This window comes from Bos taurus, chromosome 10 (genome assembly GCF_002263795.3).
Source record: "Bos taurus isolate L1 Dominette 01449 registration number 42190680 breed Hereford chromosome 10, ARS-UCD2.0, whole genome shotgun sequence".
Taxonomy (NCBI): Eukaryota; Metazoa; Chordata; class Mammalia; order Artiodactyla; family Bovidae; genus Bos; species Bos taurus.
Genome location: NC_037337.1, coordinates 69,910,142 through 69,932,308, shown reverse-complemented (window position 1 = coordinate 69,932,308; position 22,167 = coordinate 69,910,142). Strand labels below are relative to the sequence as shown.

General features: G+C 40.2%; 1 protein-coding gene across 1 annotated transcript in view; it reads left to right on the top strand.

Moving 5' to 3' along the window:
• Window positions 1–485: 485 nt before the first annotated feature.
• SLC35F4 (solute carrier family 35 member F4) overlaps window positions 486–22,167 on the top strand; it is a 31,997-nt gene continuing 10,315 nt past the window's right edge. Inside the window, exons 1-3 of the mRNA XM_015473213.3 lie at window positions 486–668; window positions 5,529–5,826; window positions 10,774–10,993. Of these exons, the coding sequence (XP_015328699.2) occupies window positions 5,603–5,826; window positions 10,774–10,993 (444 nt within the window). The 5' untranslated portion in view covers window positions 486–668; window positions 5,529–5,602. The remainder of the gene's footprint in view (window positions 669–5,528; window positions 5,827–10,773; window positions 10,994–22,167) is intronic.

Genomic DNA, 22,167 nt, shown 5'->3' with positions numbered 1-22,167 from the left:
TCCCAACTCTCACCACTTTTATTCAACGTATTGAATAAATCTAGCCAGAACAGAGGAGATACAACAAAGTTGGATTTCAGTGATCCAACTGATGGAAAAGTGTATAGAAGATTTAGTAGGAGAGCTAGTTGGCAGTTTTACCAGGTAGGAATTCAACAGTCAACCTCAGGAAGAAAAGGGAGAAAAAAAATAACACCATTTTGCTTTCCCTGAGGTAAACTATTCGACTTTAAGAACAGTTCTAATTCAGAACAGCTAAATCAACCCAAACACCATTTTCTAATGTTCATTTAGTCAATGGATTTGTCTAAAAGGACCCTTTATCTTAGGGAACAGACTTTACCAACATAGCATTTTCTTTTTGGAGGCCCTTTTGTAAAATTAGAAACAAACTCAATGAATGTGCCATATATTTTACTGCCACAACATTTAAAATATGTTTTTCCTCCAGGAAATTTTCAAACTGATCTCTTTCTTCCCAGATACCTCCAGATCATCAGTTACTCGATGTAAACCTGGAGCCAACTGCCCCAGTTCACACAGTAGCATCAGCAGACAACTGTCCCCTCTCTCTGTCACAGAAGATTCCTCTGCTCCTATTCTTGAACTTCAGAGTCGAGGATCCTCTGGAGTTTGTGGACACAGAGCTGAGAGGCAAAACAAATCAGGTATGTGAGTGACCTCCTCTTAAATAACAGTACATGGGGTAAGCTTCTAGCCAGCAGTGAAAGATCTCACCATTGGCACAGAATGTAGAGATGTGACACTGACTCTCAGGAGTACATGTGAGCAAAGTTTATCAAGTGGGAGGAGAAGGAAGAAGAGAAATGTATAGATATAATCCATTAATGATGGACAGTGTACAGTGTAGCAGAGAAACAATACCAAAACCTATAGTTGGAGGACTTAACACGTGGTTAAACAGTGACTTCTAATGAAGTTTATAAGGAAACTATTTTTCTTATCTTCAAGATGGCAAAAGCCAGCACCTTTTATCTCAGTCCTGGGATTTAGTAATAGCAAGCTGTACCCATTCTGAGAAGAATAAAAGCACCAGTAAAATCACAGACTCTGCTTTTATCTTTATTAGGACTCCAGTCCTTGGAGCCCTTCTAGTTTTCCCAATTTTATACCTCCTTCAGGACACTTCAGTTGCCTCCCTGATCAGCATTCACTATTAGATCAAGACCTTTAACCTTTCCTCACATCTGCCTGATCACTTACCAACCCCTGGAATACTTGGGTTACTGGATTCACTAGATAAATCTCTTAACTATATCCATGGGTTTCCCAGCGAATGTATCATTTTAAAACATAGCTGGAATATGCATGGGACTTCCCTAGTGGTTCAGACGGTAAAGAATCTGCCTGCAATGCAGGAGTATGCATAAAATCCTTAAAGGATGAAGAAGGACACAAGAGAGAGCTAAATAGAGACAGAACTCTGGAAAACTCTAAAATGATCAGAAGAGGACGAGGAACAGGACTCAGCAAAATAAACTGAAAAGGAGAGGTTAGTGATATAGAAGGTTGTTATTTCATCTAAAGGAAGTAGTGAAAAAGTATCCATTGAACTTCAAAAACAGGAGATTATTTATTATTATCTAGCAAGAGAAATTTCAAGAGAGTCATGGGGCAAAGGCCAAAATGTAGCAGTTGAGGAAGAATGGGTGGGAAAGAAGCAAAGATAGTTAAGTACAGTATACAGACAGACCTCAGAGATACTGTGGGTTTGTTTCTAGACTCTTGCGGTAAAACAAATATCACAATAAAACAAGTCATGTGAAAAAAATAAATGCAGCTGGGTCCACAAGGCTGCTGCCCAATACTGTTACATTTTGGTGATGGACATCATACTGCCTTCCCCAGAGATAATCTCAAGCTTCGAATCCATATTCACTTCCTCTCATCATATGACCACACTTTTACCTTCCTGAAAAGACTGAAACAATTGTGTGCTAACAGATGCTTTCCTCCCTGCCTCAAAAGTGTCTCAGTTCTCTTGCTTGCTAATTTGCTAATTATCATTATTGCAGGGGCTTCCCTGGTGGCTCAGATGGTAAAGAATCCACCTGCAATGCGGGAAACCTGGGTTCAATCCCTGGGTTGGGAAGATCCCCTGGAGAAGGGAACGGCTATCCACTCCAGTATCGTGGCCTGGAGAATTCCATGGACAGAGGGAGCCGTCAGGCTACAGTCCACGGGGTCGCAAAAAGTCAGACTTGACTGAGAGACTTTCACTGTCATCATTGCAGGGACCGCTTTTGACTTCTGTGTTTGCTACCATTCTGATGCCGACTCCTCCTACATCCATGATTACCTCCTCTCCATCTCTTCCACCTACATTTTCAATCTCCCCTTCTCCATTTATTCCTTCAGCTTGGCCAACAATAGATTAAAATCTCTTGCATCCTTAAAGTCAATAGTGACACCAGCAAAAACAACAAAATAACTCTATTCAAAACAAGTGGGTAGTGGAAAAAAATCAAAAACCAAAAACCTTATAACTTTGAGAACACTAGCTTTAAAAAATAAGCAAAAAAGAAATAATTCAGGGGACGCAGGTAAATGAAGGCATAGAGGAGGTGTGAAAGCCTCTTCTAGGGTCCTACTTATTTGATTAGGGGTTTTTATGAGAAAAGATTTTTTTCCCCAAAATGACAATATTTTAAAATGGAATCTCAGCAACTATGGACCCCAGGGCCAAAACTCCTTTGTAAAAAGTAAAGAAAATGACATTGTAAATCTTCAGAAAGTTTTAATTGGCTTTAATTAGTTGCAGTAATATTCTTATTATCCCAGTTATCTGCAGAACAGAATGTTGCAGTTAATTAAGTATGGTTAATAAATTTGCCCTCTCTATCATATACCAATTACAAATCTCAAAGACGGTACCACTGAAGACCACATGTGGCATAATTTACTCTTTCTGCAGTGATTCGGAAGCCACTTGGGGATATTCCTAGACACCAAAAAGAAAAAGAAAAGAAGAATCTAAACAGCAGCTCGATGCTCTCATGAATGTTATGGTACTTAACCTCAAAATGAATCCCATGAGCTAAGTATTATTGGTGTTTGACAGAGACGCTAAGACCAGAATTAAATATATACTCAGGGCCTTCTGGTGGCAGGGCTAGGACTTTCACTCATGCTTCCAAATTCCAGTGGCCTCTACCATCAATCTGTGTGACTCTAATCAAGATTCAGAGAGACGAATGGAATTACTGATAAATCAATTTTAATGATGTATACAAAACAATAAATCTAAGCAGGACTATAGAAACTCGTATTTAAATGATCAGAAAAATAAAAGAACCCTGGAGAGTGAATCTTCCTATGGTATCTACAGATAGTAAAATTAAAGAATTGTCAACAATTCAATCTAGTTCGCAGAAGATGAGCCAGTACTATGGGAGGATTTAGGTGACTATTGGTGTCATCAAAAGTACTCTGTATGTTCCGACAGTGGTACAGATGTCATCTTCAAAGGTGACAGTAAAGGCAGATGTCAAAGGAATACAAATAATCTTTGTATAATCATTCCTCCTTTATGAGCTAGTCCCTTAGAATAGTGTGATCTAAAGTGTAGTATACCTTTCTCTTCTATTAAACCTCATGCAAGGCTGCCATTCCTGCCAGGAAACTTTCCTCTAAACCATTTTTGAAGCTTCCAGTGCTTAAATGGGGAGCTCAAGCCTGAAACCTAGACCAAATGAATATTCAGAATAAAAAGTTTAGACCCTGGAGTCATACTGACTTGGGCTCAACCTTGAACAACCTTTAATACAAGTCTCAGTTTTTGCATCTGTAAAATGGGACTGGTAATAACCCACTTACTTGGGTAGGCTCATGTTCCCTTTCCAGCCTTCCAAGACAACAGCTCTTGTTCTGCCCTCTTATTCATTTTCGTTTTTTCCCCTCTACTCTCTGTATAAACCACATGTACATAGTGAATTCGAAGAGTGTTATCAGGTCTAGTCTATACACAGCCAAGGATTCTGGGTAGCATACTTTCAGCCTCATCTCAATGTTACTGCATCACGGAAGTTTCTCCTGGCGACTACACCTCATCTTAACAAGTGCTTCTTGTCTGCCTCCACATGGCCTTGTATCTGCCATACACGGCCCTTCTCCCACTGTTTTAGATGTGTTTCCTGACCTTCCTCTAGATTATGAGCTCAAGTCTTTCATTTTTGAACCCCTGGGACCTATTTAACTAGCTCCTGGTAGTCTCCACAGGACTTTGTTGAATAAATAAAAAGAATACCAGTTTTCATCTTCCAGAGACTAGGCTCTGAGAATTCTGTTTATAAGACTTGGAAGTCACGTAGTAATTGCCTGTTCATCCTGCTTGGTTTATACTCTCCAGTGAAAAATTCGCTTTCAAGGCTTGCTATCTGCTTTCCCCAAATAAATGGCTGGATGAAAGCCTTTGCCAAAGCGGGGCAGTCACGCCTGGGTCATTAAGCAATGGAAACATTCAGCAGAGAGCCGGCAGGTTCTGAAGAGGAATGTGAGAAACCCATCCACTATCACTCTCAGTCTGTGGGCTGTACGACTTGCGTAAGCCCAGGATAAACCTTATATGCTTAGAGGAGGTCCCTGGAAACACCATGGAATTTTACAGACAATTCTGTCTACCTTTCCCCGGATTCTACCATCTGGGGACTCAGGATGACCACTGCTCTCATTTAATGTCCTGATGGGTATATAAATTCATTGTGTTGAACTTGTTTTCACTCTTAGGGAGAAGGCCTTTATGATTGTTACTTTTGGAGAACTTCGGCTATTTCAGTGTGAAAAAAAATGCTACTAAATTTTCTTAGTAAATGTAAAAATGTAAAGCAGAACTCACTGTGCTCCCAGAAATATATTAAATAGTAATTTGTTCTGAGGTAGGTGGTGATTTTGTGCAGTCCAGACTTGCTCTATTTAATCTTTGCTGCAGTTTAAAAAAAAAAAAAAAAAAAACTCAGTGGGAAATAACAATAAGTACTTATTTCTCATTCACTTTTTATGTTGGTGAATACAGGGTTCTAACTAGGTCCTGCTCATTCTCCTACATAGACCAGCTTCTATTTGAGATTTTCCATTCTAGTGGCAGAAAGGAAGAGCTAGAGATAGGTAGTGGGACTGTGTGAAGCCTCTTAAAGCTTCTACAGAGAGCTGGCATACCATACCACAGATGGTGAACATACCATCTGTTCATGTTTGATTAGGCAAAGCAGATCATGTGGCCAAGGCCAAAGCCTTTGAAGCTGAAATGCTCTCACAAGGAGGTGGGTAGGGTTCCCCTGAGAACAGAGAGCATCCACCAAGTTCATCAGCATCATCATGGCCTGGATAAGGGTCCCAGATACACAGTATATCTTATAGAGCAGAGATTCCAGACAGAAAATGAGCCAGTGTTATTTGTCTCTTCAAATGATAGCAGGGAAAACAAAACACTGGTGATTCTACTGTCTGTCTCTTTGATTTCTGTTTTATAACTTGATTTCCACACATTTGTATTCCTTTCCTGTTTGCAGGGGATGATGGAACACAGACTCATCCTGAGAACAGCAGCCAAGAAAACAGAATCAAGGCTCGCTGCCTATCCTGCATGTCCATGGTTCTGAAGGCTGCCTGGGGACTTTTGATCATCTTGTCAGTGTCATCATCTTGGGTTGGAACCACACAGATTGTAAAAATTACTTATAAGAACTTCTACTGTCCATTTTTCATGACTTGGTTTTCAACGAACTGGAACATTATGTTTTTCCCAGTCTATTATTCTGGTCATCTGGCCACTGCTCAAGAAAAACAATCTCCAATGAAAAAATTCAGGTAGGTTTCATATTAAATGGCCAATAGGAGATGCTTTGAAATAATTTCATGCAAATATGCATGATTTCATCTCTTTGAAAGATGAGCTAAGTGTGGAGAGGCAGGATCTAAGGTCAGTAATGAACATATGAACATGAAGAAACAGAATCAGCTCGCTCCTCCCTCCAAAATTATTGTCTACAACATGCCAGGCACTGTGCTAGTGCTTTTGCAGATCTTATCTAATTATCATTGGTGGTAACAGCCACCTTTTAAGGTGGTGTTAATTATCCCTATTTTAGCACAAGAATAACAGGTTTGGAGAGATTCAGTGACTTGTCCAAGGTCACACATTTATAAATAATGGAACCCAGATTTTAATCCAGCTCAATCTCTCTATCATGTTTTCAAAGAACAACCCAGGGTCTCGAGCCCAGAAAGAAAAAAAAACACTGTATTAATAAGATTCTTACAAAAACACTTGCTCAGTATTCTGGACACAGTGGTATTATAGCAGATAAAATGACTTGGTCTCATGCAAATGGAAGTCTGGCCTTGGGATGGTTTAAAAGAAGCTGTTCTTTGCTGGCTAGGAACAGAGAGCTTTGTCTGTTGGTTTGCTGGCCATGAACTTGACTGCCATGGTTGTATTGGTTGCTCTGAGTTAGATCTGGCTTATGCAGCTCCATCTTGGAGAGATCGGAAAGTTGGCAGAGTCATGTCATCTAGTCCTGTGCAGCACTGAGGAAAGGCAAAAGTAGCATTTGGGTTAAAGGTCCTTTGCCAACAGACAGCTTCTTGAAAAGAAAAACCAGAATCAAGGAACAACTTCCAGGACAGTCACTCTGCTCACCAAGAGAAAACAGTGGTCTTGACTTCAGCAGATGGCAATGGGAGAGTGACAGCTTTTTTGCTTATTCCTCCTCAGCAGAATGGCAATAAATTTGTCTTACAGGAGCCCAAATAACCTTTCTACCTTGCCCTTTTACCTTATGATAACATGGTAAGACTGTCCTTAAAAACGTAAGACATTCTGAAGGCTTTATCTTCAACTTCCAATTTCTATCACCAGCTTGGAATTGCCCAGGAATCCTGAAGTCACACTGTGAGCTGACTTTCTCTGTGTGTGCATGAACATTCTGCTATCATTAAAGCAACAAAAACCAGTTCAAAGAGAAGTGTTTTCTTGTTTGGAGGAAAGAAAAAAGCCTTATATCTGTTAAGGATTGCTAAAACTAATTTCTTCCCATTAAAACAGACATGATCCTGGGGCATAAGATCTTTTTAGATAACAATACTTAATACATGATTGCAGGGGACATGATCATCAGAATAAAGTTCTCCCTGATTGCAGATACCTCCATTTACTTATAGGGTATGTGTTCTACTCAAAGGTTCCTATGGTTTAGACACATATGCAGATTAAAAACAGCAAAAGGTTAGTATGGGAAGTAATGCCTCAGAAGACCTCAAAGCAAGCCAGGTCAGTGTTACTTAAGAGAACACATTTACAACAAGAGGCTCCTGCTGACAGAAGTGGTGTTTGGGGAATGAGTTTCTCTCACACCGAACGAACTCTGAATTTAGTGAAATCTGTGACTTGACAGGACACCTCCACCTGTTAGTCCTAGCGTGAAGTTGACCATTTCTGAAACTGAATCAAAGAGCTTTTATTTTCAAGCAGAAAACATTGTCTTTGTAGGGAATATTCTCTAGTGGCCCCCTCCATATGAAAGGTAAACACTGCCAGAAAATTCTGAGATCCTTGATCTTTATTCCCTGTGGACTCTACCAAAGGAGAGTCTGCCAAGGGACTCTGCCATTAACACTGTCTGCCAAGAAGTCACCCCACGAAGCTCTCATGGCAGAACAAGGGGAGAATAGTTAGTGTCTATTGGATGTATCCCATAGCATCAAACCCTCTGTTTTCTCCCTTTCTCTTGAATGGTATGAAAGCATTTCCAGTTTTTTTCCGTATCACTAACATCAAAAGAATTTTCAACAAAGTATCAAAACTGGGTGGTAAGGATTGTTCATTTGGAAGTAGTTTTTGATATTTCAATCATGCCATTTATATACAGTTAAGAGAATTCAATTGCCTCAGGTGAATTTGAAATTTAAGAAAAAAATTATATACCAGTTTTGATGGTATATCAAAAGAATATCAAAGGGTCATTTCTTAAGGGAAAAAAATCTCTAGAAAGCCTGAAACTAGAGCCAAAGATACACCTGCCATATGTCAGGAAGCTAGGAAATGTGCTTAAGATGCCATCCAACATGCAGAAAGTGTTCCATAACTAGTAGCTGCTGGAACAGCGATGAGCATGATTACATTGTCAGTACCCCCAACTTCTAAGCTTCTTTCCAAATTTTGCCTCCTGTCAATGCTTCTTGTCTAGAAATTCTGATCTCTGATCTCATCATCCCAGGGAGAGACAGGCTGTTGTTATCTGTTTCTCCACAGAAATTCATCTTTTTAAAAGAAATTTTCACATTTCCTAGCACTTAATGCTTAAACAGCAAGAGGTTTTACGCAGGTGAACTGGTGTTTGGAGACCAATTTTAATTCTTGTAACAGCAGTGACAAGTGGGGAGAAGGTTGGCACTGAGAGGAAAGGGGAAGAAAGGGTAACAAGGAGGAAGCCAGTTCTTGGGGGACAGGATAAGCCAGGCCAAGAGCCTCTGCTAGGCAGCAGTGCTATACTGGGGGCACTCTCCTCAGCCCACCTGCCTCTGCTGGCTTCTCCACGGGGCAGGGTGTTTCCTTTCCTGAATCCAAAGTCTTTGAGTGCATTCTACCCAGCATGATGGTGGAGCCCTTGGTAAGAAGAACCATCACTGGCTAGGGCTTGTGATAGGAAAAGAAAGTCTTTAATCATAAATAGATTTGTTGTGGTTCTTAATGAATATGTATTTTAAAGGACGTTTGGAAGTTATAGATGTCAGGATAAATAAACCCATGACTCCCCACTCCAGCTCTCCCTGGCAGATTTCCTCAAGGACCAAATCTGTCTGTAAGAACAGAATACAAAGCATGTGCCTAGATGCTCCATAAAAACTGTTGCTTGCTCTGTGTGTGCCTCTGATTCTGAGTATCTCAACAGTAGGGCTTTAGAAAGGCCATCCATTTTATAATATTGTAAATCAATTACACCTCAGTAAAGCCAAACAAAGCAGAGACACCATCCATTTTCCTGTGTGTGTGAGCATGTGTAATTTCTGTTTACTTTGCAAAAGCTTTTGCCTCTGGCTTATTTAGTCCCTTCACTGAAGTTTTGTCTCCTTCAAGTTAAAATTTAGCTTTGGGAAATCCCATTTTGATTTTATGAAACCTTTCCATTTTGGTTGTCTCTCACATGAAAGTAAAACCACGGCATGCATGTCCATGTGTTCAAAATGGATTTTTAACCTTCTGAGAGTCACTGGCCTACAATTCCCTGTGTTCTCAGCTGCTTGGAAGCAACGTTTACTACGAGACTTGATATTGAAGCTCATCCCCCTGAGCCTGAAGCCTCACCACTTGGTCATGCCCTCCCCACATGCAGTCCTCCTGTGGGCTGAATCACTTCATACAGGGGAGGCAAACATTGCCTGGAGATTGCTTTGAGGCAAAGTAATACTTTGAGACACAATTATCTCTCTTCAGAAAGAGATAGAAGAGAAACCAGAAACTAGAGCTATCTAGAGCCATATAAATAGATTTATAAACATAAACATGCAACTGTGAATAACTTGTTGCTTTAAACGGGATATTTTTACTACTCTTGAAAAAAAACAATGCCTGACATGAGATAGTTGCCTAACAAAAGCTTGAATGTTCATGAACAACTCCCAGCCTGTTTTCAGTCCATAATCAAAAAGGCATTGTTATTCTATCACTATAAATATCACCTGTATATATTGCTAGCCTCAACAATTTGATTAAAACAACCCTCTGGACTAAATAATTAATTTAGTCAGAAACCATGCAAATCAAAGATTTAACTGAAATGACTATTTTTAAGCAGTATATTCAGACAACTCCTCCAGAATGGTCCAAGTTTGTATGTAAATGCAACTTGAATTTTATTTATTTTATGATTTGGGGGTTGTCACAGAAACTTCCTTCATTTTTTCTGCCTTAAAAATGCTATGCTGTGCTTAGTGGCTCAGCTCGTGTCCGACTCTTTGTGACCCCGTGGACCGTAGCCCACCAAGCTCCTCTGTTCATGGGGGATTCTCCAGGCAAGAATACTGGAGTGGGTTGCCATGGCCTTCTCCAGGGGATTTTCACAACCCAGCGATCGATCCCATATCTTCTGCATTGCAGGCAGATTCTTTACCATCTGAGCCACCAGGGAAGCCCAAGAATACTGGAGTGGGTAGCCTACCCCTTCTCTAGGGGATCTTCCTGACCCAGGGATTGAACTGGGGTCTCCTGGGTTGCAGGTGTATTCTTCACCAGCTGAGCTACCAGGGAAGGTGTAAAAGAAATTAGTTCAGTGGGCAGATATGTTAGAAAGAGGCATAATGTTTTAGGAATAATAAAATACCGAGCTGCGCTTGCCTTTGCATGCTGTGTGAGGTTGCACATTGTCTGTAGCCTATTCAATCTGTAGCAGGTGTCTTGACACTGTTGCATTTGTCCGTTGGGAAAGCATCTTCTATATCTTTGAATAGCTAGTGATTCCAGCAACCACTCATTTCTGGATTTCTCCAGGTTTCTCTAAGAATATTCAGCAAAAGCAGAATGGCTACCCCCAGAATCTTGCAGAATGGGTAGGGAAGGCCTGTGCTTGAGGAGATGGGAACTCCTCCATGCAACCCTTTCCACTCATGGCCTGAAGATGACAGCCCTGGGTTCAGTAGGTTCCACACATGAATAATGGGTCTTGAGGGTTTGTGCTCTTGCCTAAAAATGATTGTCAAGAGCTAGTCCACACAAGATGTGTTAACATCAATACCTATTAACCTCTCTTTCTTCCTTAGGGAATGCAGTCGAATTTTTGGTGAAGATGGTCTGACGTTGAAGCTCTTTCTTAAAAGAACTGCTCCCTTTTCTATTCTATGGACTTTGACTAATTACCTGTATTTACTGGCTTTAAAGAAGCTGACAGCCACGGATGTCTCTGCTCTGTTCTGTTGTAACAAAGCCTTTGTCTTCTTGCTGTCATGGATCGTGCTGAAAGACAGGTTCATGGGAGTGAGGGTAATAGCACACTTGATTCGATGCGTGAGGCTGCATTTAATCATAAATCCTTGGCATTGGGAGAGCTGCTTTGTTTTGTGGAGTTTCTGCAAAACTTATTTGGTTTTGAGTACAGATTGAAATTTGAAGATGCGCTAGAACACCCAGGCAGTTACAATGTCATGAGAGGATAAAAGATTTTTTCCATTGGGCAGTCAGCTGATGTCAACAGGAGGCACTCAGGGAAAATAAGTTCTTTTTTTAGAATTAATGGTATGATCAACTCCTTCTGTACTTGGGGAAGAAGGGTCTGAGAAAATTAGCCACAGTAAAGATTATGATTTGTTTTGTTTTGTTTTTCCCCAGTCAGCATGTTAGGACAACTCATGTTTTTTGCACCGCCCCTCCCCCATGAATTTAATTAATATTGGTGTAAGTAGTAAGATTACCAAACAGTAATTAAAGTCACCAGTAGCGGCACAATGCTGTTAAAAGTGGCTATATATCTAGTATGACTAATCTAGAAATGGAACTAAAAACAACTTGTACTTTGGGGTACATATCCTTAATTGGATAGCATTAAACTTCCACCAACCACTTCAGTTCTGAGTTTATTCCTTTCAGAGATATTCTGGATTTAAAAATAAAAAGTTTTTTGTATGTTTGACCTTTGTTACATTGATTGAGAGCTATGCAGGCATAAGGAGCCAGATCTCATTCATATAATCTGGCATGCCACCATGACGAAAATATTGAGTAAATAATTATTTAAAAGTAGATCCAAACAAAGAGCGTTTTTCCAGAAAATAAACATCACACAATTGCTGTTCTTCAAAAGAGATGTCCAAGACTGGGTTGAAACATTTTTTTTGCTATTGCAAACTTTTGCTCCTGTTGCAATGATTCCAGGGTCCTTGCCTCGCTAAATGCTGAAATTCACATCTATATTAGAGAGTTTGTGATAGCCATCATCCTGAAAACATTTTCTTAATAGCCAGTTAGCTAATTCTGGTTGTATCTTGGGGGATGCTGCTCAGAAATTCAGAACTGAAACTTGACACAGACAAGAAGTAGAAAGCTACCGCAGAAAACAAGATGAAAAATTCTCAATCAGTTCATGATACCATTTGACTATACCAGATACAGCCTCACACTCATTCTCCACTAGCTAATCTTAGATATCACACCCAAGAGGCTTAGCATAATGGCATTACTCATGAAGCACTGGCTGTCTAGTGTCAGGAACCCCGAGTCCTTGAGAACAAGAACCTTCTTCACACTGCTCACTGATCCATTCAGCTGGGGTTGACATAATTTGTGGGGCCCAGTGAAAAGTGAAAATGCAGAGCCCCTTGCTGAAAAACACTGTGAATAATTACAAGATGGAAACATTATGGGGCCCAGTGCATCTGTACAGGTCATATACCCATGAAACTGGCTCTGCCTCTATCTCTAACACCTAGAACAATACAAGGGACAAAGTAGGGACTGTACATATTTAGGGATATAGTGAATGAACTCATACTTACAAGATCTTTCTCATTTCTATCTATCACCACGAGAATCACCCATGAGAATTTGGAAATCTTTTCAGACAAGAGGGAAAGAAAGGAGATTTAGGGGCTTTTCTGGTTTTTCAGTGTAATGTGACTACCAGAAGGAAATCAACACACCCACTGTTAGATTTGCTGTTGTTGTTCAGTTGCTAAGTCATGTCCTAATTTTTGCAACCCCATGAATGGCAGCACACCAGGCCTTCTTGTCCCTCACCATCTCCTAGAGTTCATTCAGGTTCTTGCCTATTGTATCAGTGATGCCGTCCAACCATCTCATCCCACTTCAGTATTCTTGCCATGAGAACCCCATGAACAGTATAAAAAGGCAGTAAGATGCTGTTAGATTTACCAGTAAGGAAATCAGTTGTATTAGAATGAATGAATGAAACTTATGCAAAAGGTCGTATAAAAAAAGACAACGTTTATTTGAGGTCTTTTAGAAGAAAAAACTCAGCTGTGTAACTTATATTTAAATGGCAGATTTAGGAAATCTACCTAGAAGTTACAAAGCATGCTATTGGGCTAACAAAAAAGTCCATTAGAGTTTTTCCATAACGTTATGGAAAAACATCTTATGAACTTTTTGGCCAACTTAATATTTTAAAATTGGCATCTGTGGTGGGTGAAATGGTGGGCCTCAATAAGGTGTCCACATCCTAATCTCCAGAACCTATTAATGTGACCTTACTTGAAAAAATAGTCTTTGCAGACATATTTAACTTAAGGATTTTTACAAACAGGAGCTCATCCTAGTTGATCTGGGTGTCTGCTAAATCCAGTAACAAAGCGAAAATGAAAGTGAAGTCGTTCAGTCGTGTCCGACTCTTTGCAACCCTGTGGACTGTAGCCCACCAGGCTCCTCTGTCCATGGGATTCTCCAGGCAAGAATACTGGAGTGGATTGCTATTTCCTTCTCCAGGGGATCTTCCCGACCCCGGGATTGAACCCAGGTCTCCTGCATTGCAGGCAGACGCTTTACCCTCTGAGCCACCAGGGAAGCCCATCCAGTAACAAGGTGTCTGCTAAATCCAGTAACAAGTATCCTTAGAAGAGATACACACAGGAAAGACCCACAGAAGAGGAGGAGCGATGTACCCACAGAGACAGAGATTGGAGTGATGTGGTCACAAGCCTAGGAAAGCTGGGGCAGCAACGAGAAACTGGAAGAGGCAGGAATGTATTCTCTCCCAGAACTGCGGTGGTGAGCATGGCCCTGCCTGATTTTGAACTTCGGGCCTCCACAACTATGACAGAATAGATATTTGCTGTTTTCAGTCACCAAGTTTGTGGCCATTTGTTACAGCAGCCTCAAGAAACTAATACAGTATCTGTTAGTAATGAGAAGACCTGATAGAAAAATTAAGTAGCCAATAAGTAGTTGTTAATAAGTAAATACATAAACTAAGACATCATAGGTGATAAAATGGTGAGCATTAATGTCAGTCATGCTGGAGAAGTCAGAATTTTTCTTTTAAAATGATAGGGCACTTCACTTCTGACTGTTAAAGTGTTAGGAAGTTTTTAATGCCATATTCTAGAAGAATGTCAAGATGTAATTTTAATAATGCCCATAATCAGGCCATGGAATATAAGAAGCACCAAAACATACTCAGCATTTTGCCTTCTGACCATATCAGCAATTCTTTTCCTAATAAGACATATTGAGAACATGTATAATTAGGTCATTTGAGAAATCAGAGGAGGGCAAATAGAATACAGACAACAAAAATGCAGCTCTTATTGCCTATATCCATAAATAAGACACTGCCTGTACATGCCACCCCACTTGGACTACTCTTTTTAAAAACAGTTAAAGGATTGCTTTCAGTCATCAAATCAAAACATATTTCTGACTCATTCTAAGTCTTCAGTAGTTCAGAAAAATAGAATCTGGGGGTTATAATTCTCATTTGCATGACCCAAGAATCATCACCCTTAGGGTGAAACATGTGGCCTCAGTGTCAGTCACTCAGTTGTGTCCGACTTTTTGTGACCCCATGGACTGTAGCCCGCCAGGCTCCTCCCTCCATGGGATTCTCCAGGCAAGAATACTGGAGTGGGTTGCCATTTCCTTCTCCAGGGGATCTTCCTGACCCAGGGATCAAATCTGGGTCTCCTGCGTTGCAGGCAGATTCTTTACCATCTGAGCCACCAGGGAAGCCTTAACTTGTTAATATTTAGTTTCCTTGGAATATTGATTGAATTACAGATGAAAAGGTAATCACTCATACATTTAGTTTTCTATTATGAAATCCTTTCAACCAACTGGCTGGTAAGCTTTGGTGTGTTTAAAAAAAAAAAAAAAAACCCTTTCATAAGTACTTGCTTACAGCTGATGTATGGTTATCCTGTGGAAATTAGCAAATTTCTTTAAAAGACCTTTTCTAATTGCAAAAGTGTTTCTGAGAATCCAGCTCTTGCAGGATTGAAGATGGATGTTTTAACCATCTCCAAGATTCTGTTTTATTTAGCTAGCATTCTTAAATTCATCAGAACCAGAAAAATCACCTTAATAAAAAAAGTTCTCACCAAAAAAATAAAAATGAGGCACTGCTTCAGGTTTTCTTCTGTCATGAGTGTCCATTTCACTCTAAGGAAAAGTAAAAGTCAGACTAGAAAATTAACACACTTTCTTTCAGATATTGTTGCTCCCTTATTTTTCTATTATTAATTGAAATTTTTCTTTCCTTTTAAAATTTGCTTGAAAGTATGAAGGAAATTGGTGGGCAATGAATGGTTCAGTGGACCTCGACTTTTATAGCAGATTTAGGAAATGAATTTGTGTCCCTTCAGCTTGGCACCCACCTATTTTCTAGGTATAACTGGCTCCCTGTGTGTTTAGCTTCCCACGCTTTGGCTCTTTTGGAGACTTGTCGCCATCTGCCAAGAACCGACCAGGGTATGTCAGTTGAATGGAATCATTCATTGCTTAAACTGCTCGTCTCCGAATTCTAACTGGGCTCCAGGGCACTCTAAATCAGGGCTCTGAGCTTCTACTGATTTATGCCAGTATTACATATTTAGATGAAATTCAAGGCAACCTTTTGTTTCCATCTTGCCTTTGATTGACATTTATGCAGTAACTCTTTATTCATGTGCAGTGCAGGCTCCTCTGTCTGGAATCTTCATGCTTCTTGGAGGAGAGAGCAGAGGATGGGTAGTGGGACTCTTCCCCTTTCTTCCCCCTCTTGGCAGGAGAATAATTCACGAATACAAGGAAGTGAAAGTTGAACTGGAAAGGTTCTCTGATTTTATGCCCATAAGGAATCCATAAACCCTGTCAACAAGTTACAGTCAATAGGTCCCATCTACCTTCCACATCATTGCTGTGGACAGTGACTGCAGCCATGAAATTAAAAGACGCTTGGTCCTGGGAAAAAAATCTATGACAAACCTAGACAATGTATTGAAAAGCAGAGATGTTACTTTGCCAACAAAGGTCCATCTAGTCAAAGCTATGGTTTTTCCAGTAGTCATGTATGGATGTGAGAGTTGGACCATAAAGAAGGCTGAGCGCCGAAGTACTGATGCTTTCGAACTGTGGTGTTGGAGAAGACTCTTGAGAGTTCCTTGGACCATGAGGAGATCAAACCAGTCAACTCTAAAGGAAACCAACTCTGAATATTCATTATAAGGACTGATGTTGAAGCTGAAGCTCTAATACTTTGGCCACTTGATGTGAAAAGCCAGCATAATGGGAAAAACCTTGATGCTGAGAAAGATAAAAGGAGAAGGGGATGACAGGATGAGATGGTTGGATGGCATCACCAACTCAATGGACATGAGTTTGAGCAAGCTCTGGGAGATGGTGAAGGACAGGGAAGCCTGGTGTGCTGCAGTCCATGGGGTCACAAAGAGTTGGACACAACTGAGTGACTGAACAACACCAGCTTCCACACACTTTTGAGTCTTTCCTTCTGGGATTTCTTTCCTTCTTTTTTCCATCCTGGTCTCCCTTTGAGAGAGAGAGAGAGAGAGAGAGAGAGAGAGTGTGTGTGTGTGTGTGTGTGTGATGGGGATGGAGGGTGGGAATCTAGTTTGAGATGTAAACCCTGGGACCTCCTCACCCCGCTACCCCTGAACACACACATAATATCTGGACTGCTGCAGAATGCTTACCTCTTTTATTTCTCACACATTGACTCTTGTCCAATCTCACTGGCTTTGAGTAAATAGATGGCTCTTCTTTATGGAAGCTTAAACATAACATGTCTGGAGGAGGGCATGGCAACCCACTCCAGTATTCCTGCCTAGAGAATCCTCACGGACAAAGGAACCTAGCAGGCTATAGTTGATAGGATGGCAAAGAGTTGGACACGACTGAAGCGACTTAGCACGCACTCATGCAAACATAAAATGTGGACAAATTTAAGGATTCTGTGTAGCGATATTTCCCTGAAATGGACTCTACCTAGACACTCACAGGAAACAAGGATAATCATCAGTGCAGGTCTCATTGGCCAAGGTGTGTATCCACCTTCAACTGCTGACCTTGAGTCCTGACGAGTATAGTCTGGCCAGCAGTATAACTTTGAGGCCCTCAATTTCAGAGCCTGATGTAGGCTTAGGACTCAAGGCTCCAGTGTGAGTGAATCCATGCTCCACCCAGCTCCAGAAACAGGGTTAACCACATCACAAACTAAGCAATTACAATTAGAAAGAGAAGCAGTTAAAGGATCGTCTCAATACCCTGAATTGAGAAGAACTGGTATTGTTATGCAAATAATAGTTCTGGAAGTCATTTGTCAGTGGGAAACACAGTGACTATAATGAGGTTGGAGATCCAGAGAAGGGCTGGACTCTTGTGGTTTTTGAGGACCTGAGCCAAAAGAGGAGGGGAAATGAAGATAAAGGAAAACAGAAACAGGCAAAAGCCAGTTATCTGTACAAACTAATTCTTCGAGAGGGGAAAGAAACCTAGCTTTCAGGCAGGGACACAGGTGGTATGTAGATCTGTGCAATCCCCAAATGTTTATTGTTAACGCCCTCTTTGAGCTTTAAGAACAGGCTCAAACCAGGTCCCTCTGTGACTGGCCCTGAGAGCTGATACAGATTAAGATCTCAGGGGACTGAGCCTGCAGAGGAAGGAAGCTGCATCAGGTGGTGATGTCACTCAAGTAGCATGCAAGGGTAATGGGCTAAATAAATTATCTCCCTCCGGGTTCTCACCCCAGGTGGGCACACCATGATGGGAGGGAACCCAGAGGTTCAGAAGGTTAAAAATGAGGCATTGGAGCTTTATGGTCACTCTGGTTACTAACATTTTCACTGAAGTCAGATTCAAGTAATGGTAGTGGTGGGTGTCCATCTTGTGTAGACACCTCTGGTTGGTTACGGAGCTAGAACTGGAGTAGGTTGTCAGGAGAGCCGTGTTTTTCTGAAGCCAAGCAGGTGGCACCATGAGATGGCTCATTTTCAGCACAGGAGTCCCTCCTGTGGACACTAACATGCTCAGAAGCTTTTTTTGTGTGTTTGTCATCATGTAGATGTCACATATGAGCACTTCTGACACAGTATTTAAAGTGCTGGCTTTCTGCTGGCACATTTTCAACGTCCTGAGCTCAAAAAGAATCACTTTATGTTTTTTTGTTGAGAAGAAGATTCAGTTCAGTTCAGCCGCTCAGTCGTGTCCAACTCTTTGCGACCCCATGAATCGCAGCACACCAGGCCTCCTTGTCTATCACCAACTCCCGGAGTTCACCTAAACTCATGTCCATCAAGTCGGTGATGCCATCCAACCATCTCATCCTCTGTCGTCCCCTTCTCCTCCTGCCCCCAATCCCTCCCAACATCAGGGTCTTTTTCAGTGAGTCAGCTCTTCGCGTGAGGTGGCCAAAGTACTGGAGTTTCAGCTTCAGCATCAGTCCTTCCAATGAACACCCAGGACCTATCTCCTTTAGGATGGACTGGTTGGATCTCCTTGCAGTCCAAGGGACTCTCAAGAGTCTTCTCCAACACCACAGTTCAAAAACATCAATTCTTTGGTGCTCAGCTTTCTTCACAGTCCAACTCTCACATCCATACATGACCACTGGAAAAACCATAGCCTTGACTAGACAGACCTTTGTTGGCAAAGTAATGTCTCTGCTTTTGAATATGCTATCTAGGTTGGTCATAACTTTCCTTCCAAGGAGTAAGCGTCTTTTAATTTCATGGCTGCAGTCACCATCTGCAGTGATTTTGGAGCCCAGAAAACTAAAGTCTGACACTGTTTCCACTGTTTCCCCATCTATTTCCCATGAAGTGATGGGACCAGATGCCATGATCTTCATTTTCTGAATGTTGAGCTTTAAGCCAACTTTTTCACTCTCCTCCTTCACTTTCATCAAGAGGCTTTTTAGTTCCTCTTCACTTTCTGCCATAAGGGTGGTGTCATCTGCATATCTGAGGTTATTGATATTTCTCCCAGCAATCTTGATTCCAGCTTGTGCTTCTTCCAACCCAGCGTTTCTCATGATGTAAACTGCATATAAGTTAAATAAGCAGGGTGACAATATACAGCCTTGACATACTCCCTTTTCTATTTGCAACCAGTCTGTTGTTCCATGTCCAATTCTAACTGTTGCTTCCTGACCTGCATACAGGTTTCTCAAGAGGCAGGTCAGGTGGTCTGGTATTCCCATCTCTTTCAGAATTTTCCACAGTTTATTGTGATCCATACAGTCAAAGGCTTTGGCATAGTCAACAAAGCAGAAATAGATGTTTTTCTGGAACTCTCTTGCTTTTTCCATGATCCAGCGGATGTTGGCAATTTAATCTCTGGTTCTTCTGCCTTTTCTAAAACCAGCATCTGCAAGTTCACGGTTCACATATTACTGAAGCCTGGCTTGGAGAATTTTGAGCATTACTTTGCTAGTGTGTGAGATGAGTGCAATTGTGTGGTAGTTTGAGCATTCTTTGGCATTGCCTTTCTTTGGGATTGGAATGAAAACTGACCTTTTCCAGTCCTGTGGCCACTGCTGAGTTTTCCAAATTTGCTGGCATATCGAGTGCAGCACTTTCACAGCATCATCTTTCAGGATTTGAAATAGCTCAACTGGAATTTCATTACCTCCACTAGCTTTGTTCATAGTGATGCTTTCTAAGGCCCACTTGACTTCACATTCCAGGATGTCTGGCTCTAGATGAGTGATCACACCATCGTGAAGACAATTAATCCTGCCTTAATGATTGATTACTTCTGAAAATGCATGTGATTCAGACCTGTACTCAGGTCATCTGTTTTCCAGCAATCTCAAGAATATTTACTCTTGCAGTTAACCCATGGTAGGAGACAGAGCCACTCCGAGATCATCCAAGCCACCACTCCAAATGAGCCTGCCACCCAAAATTTCCCTGAATTTTCTAGATTAGCTGAGTTCCTTTCCCTTAGTTTCAACTATGTAGATAAGAAATATAATGAAAACATTTTGAAACATGGCCACAGAGAACTTGTTCTATCAGATAGTTGTGAAATGTAAATAGAAATGTGGAAAATAATTTAAATTATCTTTTATCCCCAGATAACCTACTAACCTATAAATAACTGTTCATACCATAGAGAATAATTTTTCTAACATCAAAAATATCAAATTTTCATGCTTTTGGAACTTAACTAATAGTGTTGTCTGGTCCCCGAAGTGAAAAATGCTTCTCTCCATGAACACAATTCAGAGAGATGCTAGTGTAATTGATATGTCAGTTTAAATGGTCTGAGCTAATAATTTCATAAGCACTTGAATATTAAATATAATGGAGATCTTTAAGAGGTTCATCATGGTTATAATTCTGAATTGCTATTAAGTTATGTAACCTTTGTCCATGTCTAATTCCTATATTGAGAAAACATATAACAGAAATATAGTGCATATGTATTTTTACTAATGGCTTACTCAGAAAAGGAAGAGTTCCCAGTTGGAGTCATATCCTGTGGCTAACTGTATTCCTTGTTCAACATTTTCCACAGTGTTTTTGGTTTTTTTCCCCTATTTTTGTAGGGACTGTTTATTTTCAGAATTCCCTAAATCAAGAATTATGTATTATACACAATTGCCTAAGCCTGAATATTGTATATTATAGAATAATTTTAATATTTTAAAGTTCAAAGCAGTATATCACATTAAAGTTCTTTAGGATTAACATTATATTCTATTATCCCTGTCTTGAAGATATCACCTGTTTATTTGACCAAGACAATACAACTGATGCTTGGTAGAAAGAAAACAAATATTAATTCAAATGTTTTATCCTACAAGTTCAATATTTTGAGGGAAATCTATCTGTGAACACACAAACACTCATGAAACACAAAAACAAATCAGAAACTGTCCATATCTAACATAACTTTTCATTTCTTTGACATCAGACTACCCAAACAAAGACTGCAATCCCTAGCTGAACTATAAATCCCCAAATCAAAGAAAATAATAACCTTCGCAGAGCTTCCAGGCCTAGGTAACCACCATGTTTATTTATGAGTCTATTACTTCCTGTTTGGAAAATGTCCTTGGCGCCTCATAGTGTGTGTATTAAATTCTGTTTCATACAGTCTAACTGGAACACATGCCTGATAGCTCTAGAGACTGTAATACTCACTCAGCATGAGCAACACCCCCCATCATGTAGCCTCCCGGATAACGGTTTATGAAGACAGTTTTTCACTGCTGACAAGTCGGCGTCTGTTCTCAAGTACTCCTGCTGTTTCTCATAAAAGACGCTTCAGTATGGAGCTGGCTCTGATACCAACTGTGCCCTGGCTTTGGGTGGTCATTAACAAAAGAAATGCTTTAACAGCATCTAAATTATACATGTCATCGTTATCATACTTCACACTGCCCTCTAGCAAGTTACATGTTAAAGATATACATTTGATTGTAATGAATAATTCACTAATAATATTTCAAAGGGTCGAAAAAAATCACATATGTGAGAAATCTATCTACAGAGGTAAGTTTACTTGGGAATACTCAGAACTGAAGCTTAACAAAATCAATCAGCAAGTATTTTTAAATTTCCCACAAAGTTGCATCGTGATCTTAAAGTCAGTGAGACTATTTCACAATGAAATAACATAGTGTTTCCTATTCCAGAGTTGTTACTTTACTTTTTACTGTATCTTTAAAATGTTTTCCAGTAAAAGCAGGTCGAGATAATGAAAGAAACAGATGTCAATGAGCATTTCACAAAGGAAGTGGACTTCTCTTCGGAATGTATCAAGGATCATATTAATTTACAGTAAACCATTATGATTTCAATCAATTATTAATATTTCACTTTATACAGCTAATGCTTTAGAATAGCTCAATGAAATTATCTTTCTGTGGCTTAGTTTACATGTAAACAAAAGGAAGAAGTAGCCTCCGCTTGACATTGGCAAGTGACAATGCAAACTCAACTCACTCCTTATAAATCATTCTGAAAGATTATTCTCATTTCTTTTTTTACTTTGGCCTAAAACTTGTCTCTTATTATGTCTCAATCAATATTACATCACCATAATCAAGTTCTGATTATGTGGAGATCTTCAGAAACATGCATTGATCCAAGGAGCTGATTGATATGTGCTGAATTATTTGAAGGAAAAGAACACAGTATAGATGAAAATGCTAAGAAGTGACTTCCTATTAAATTTATTTCATCAATATGGGTATTAATCTACAG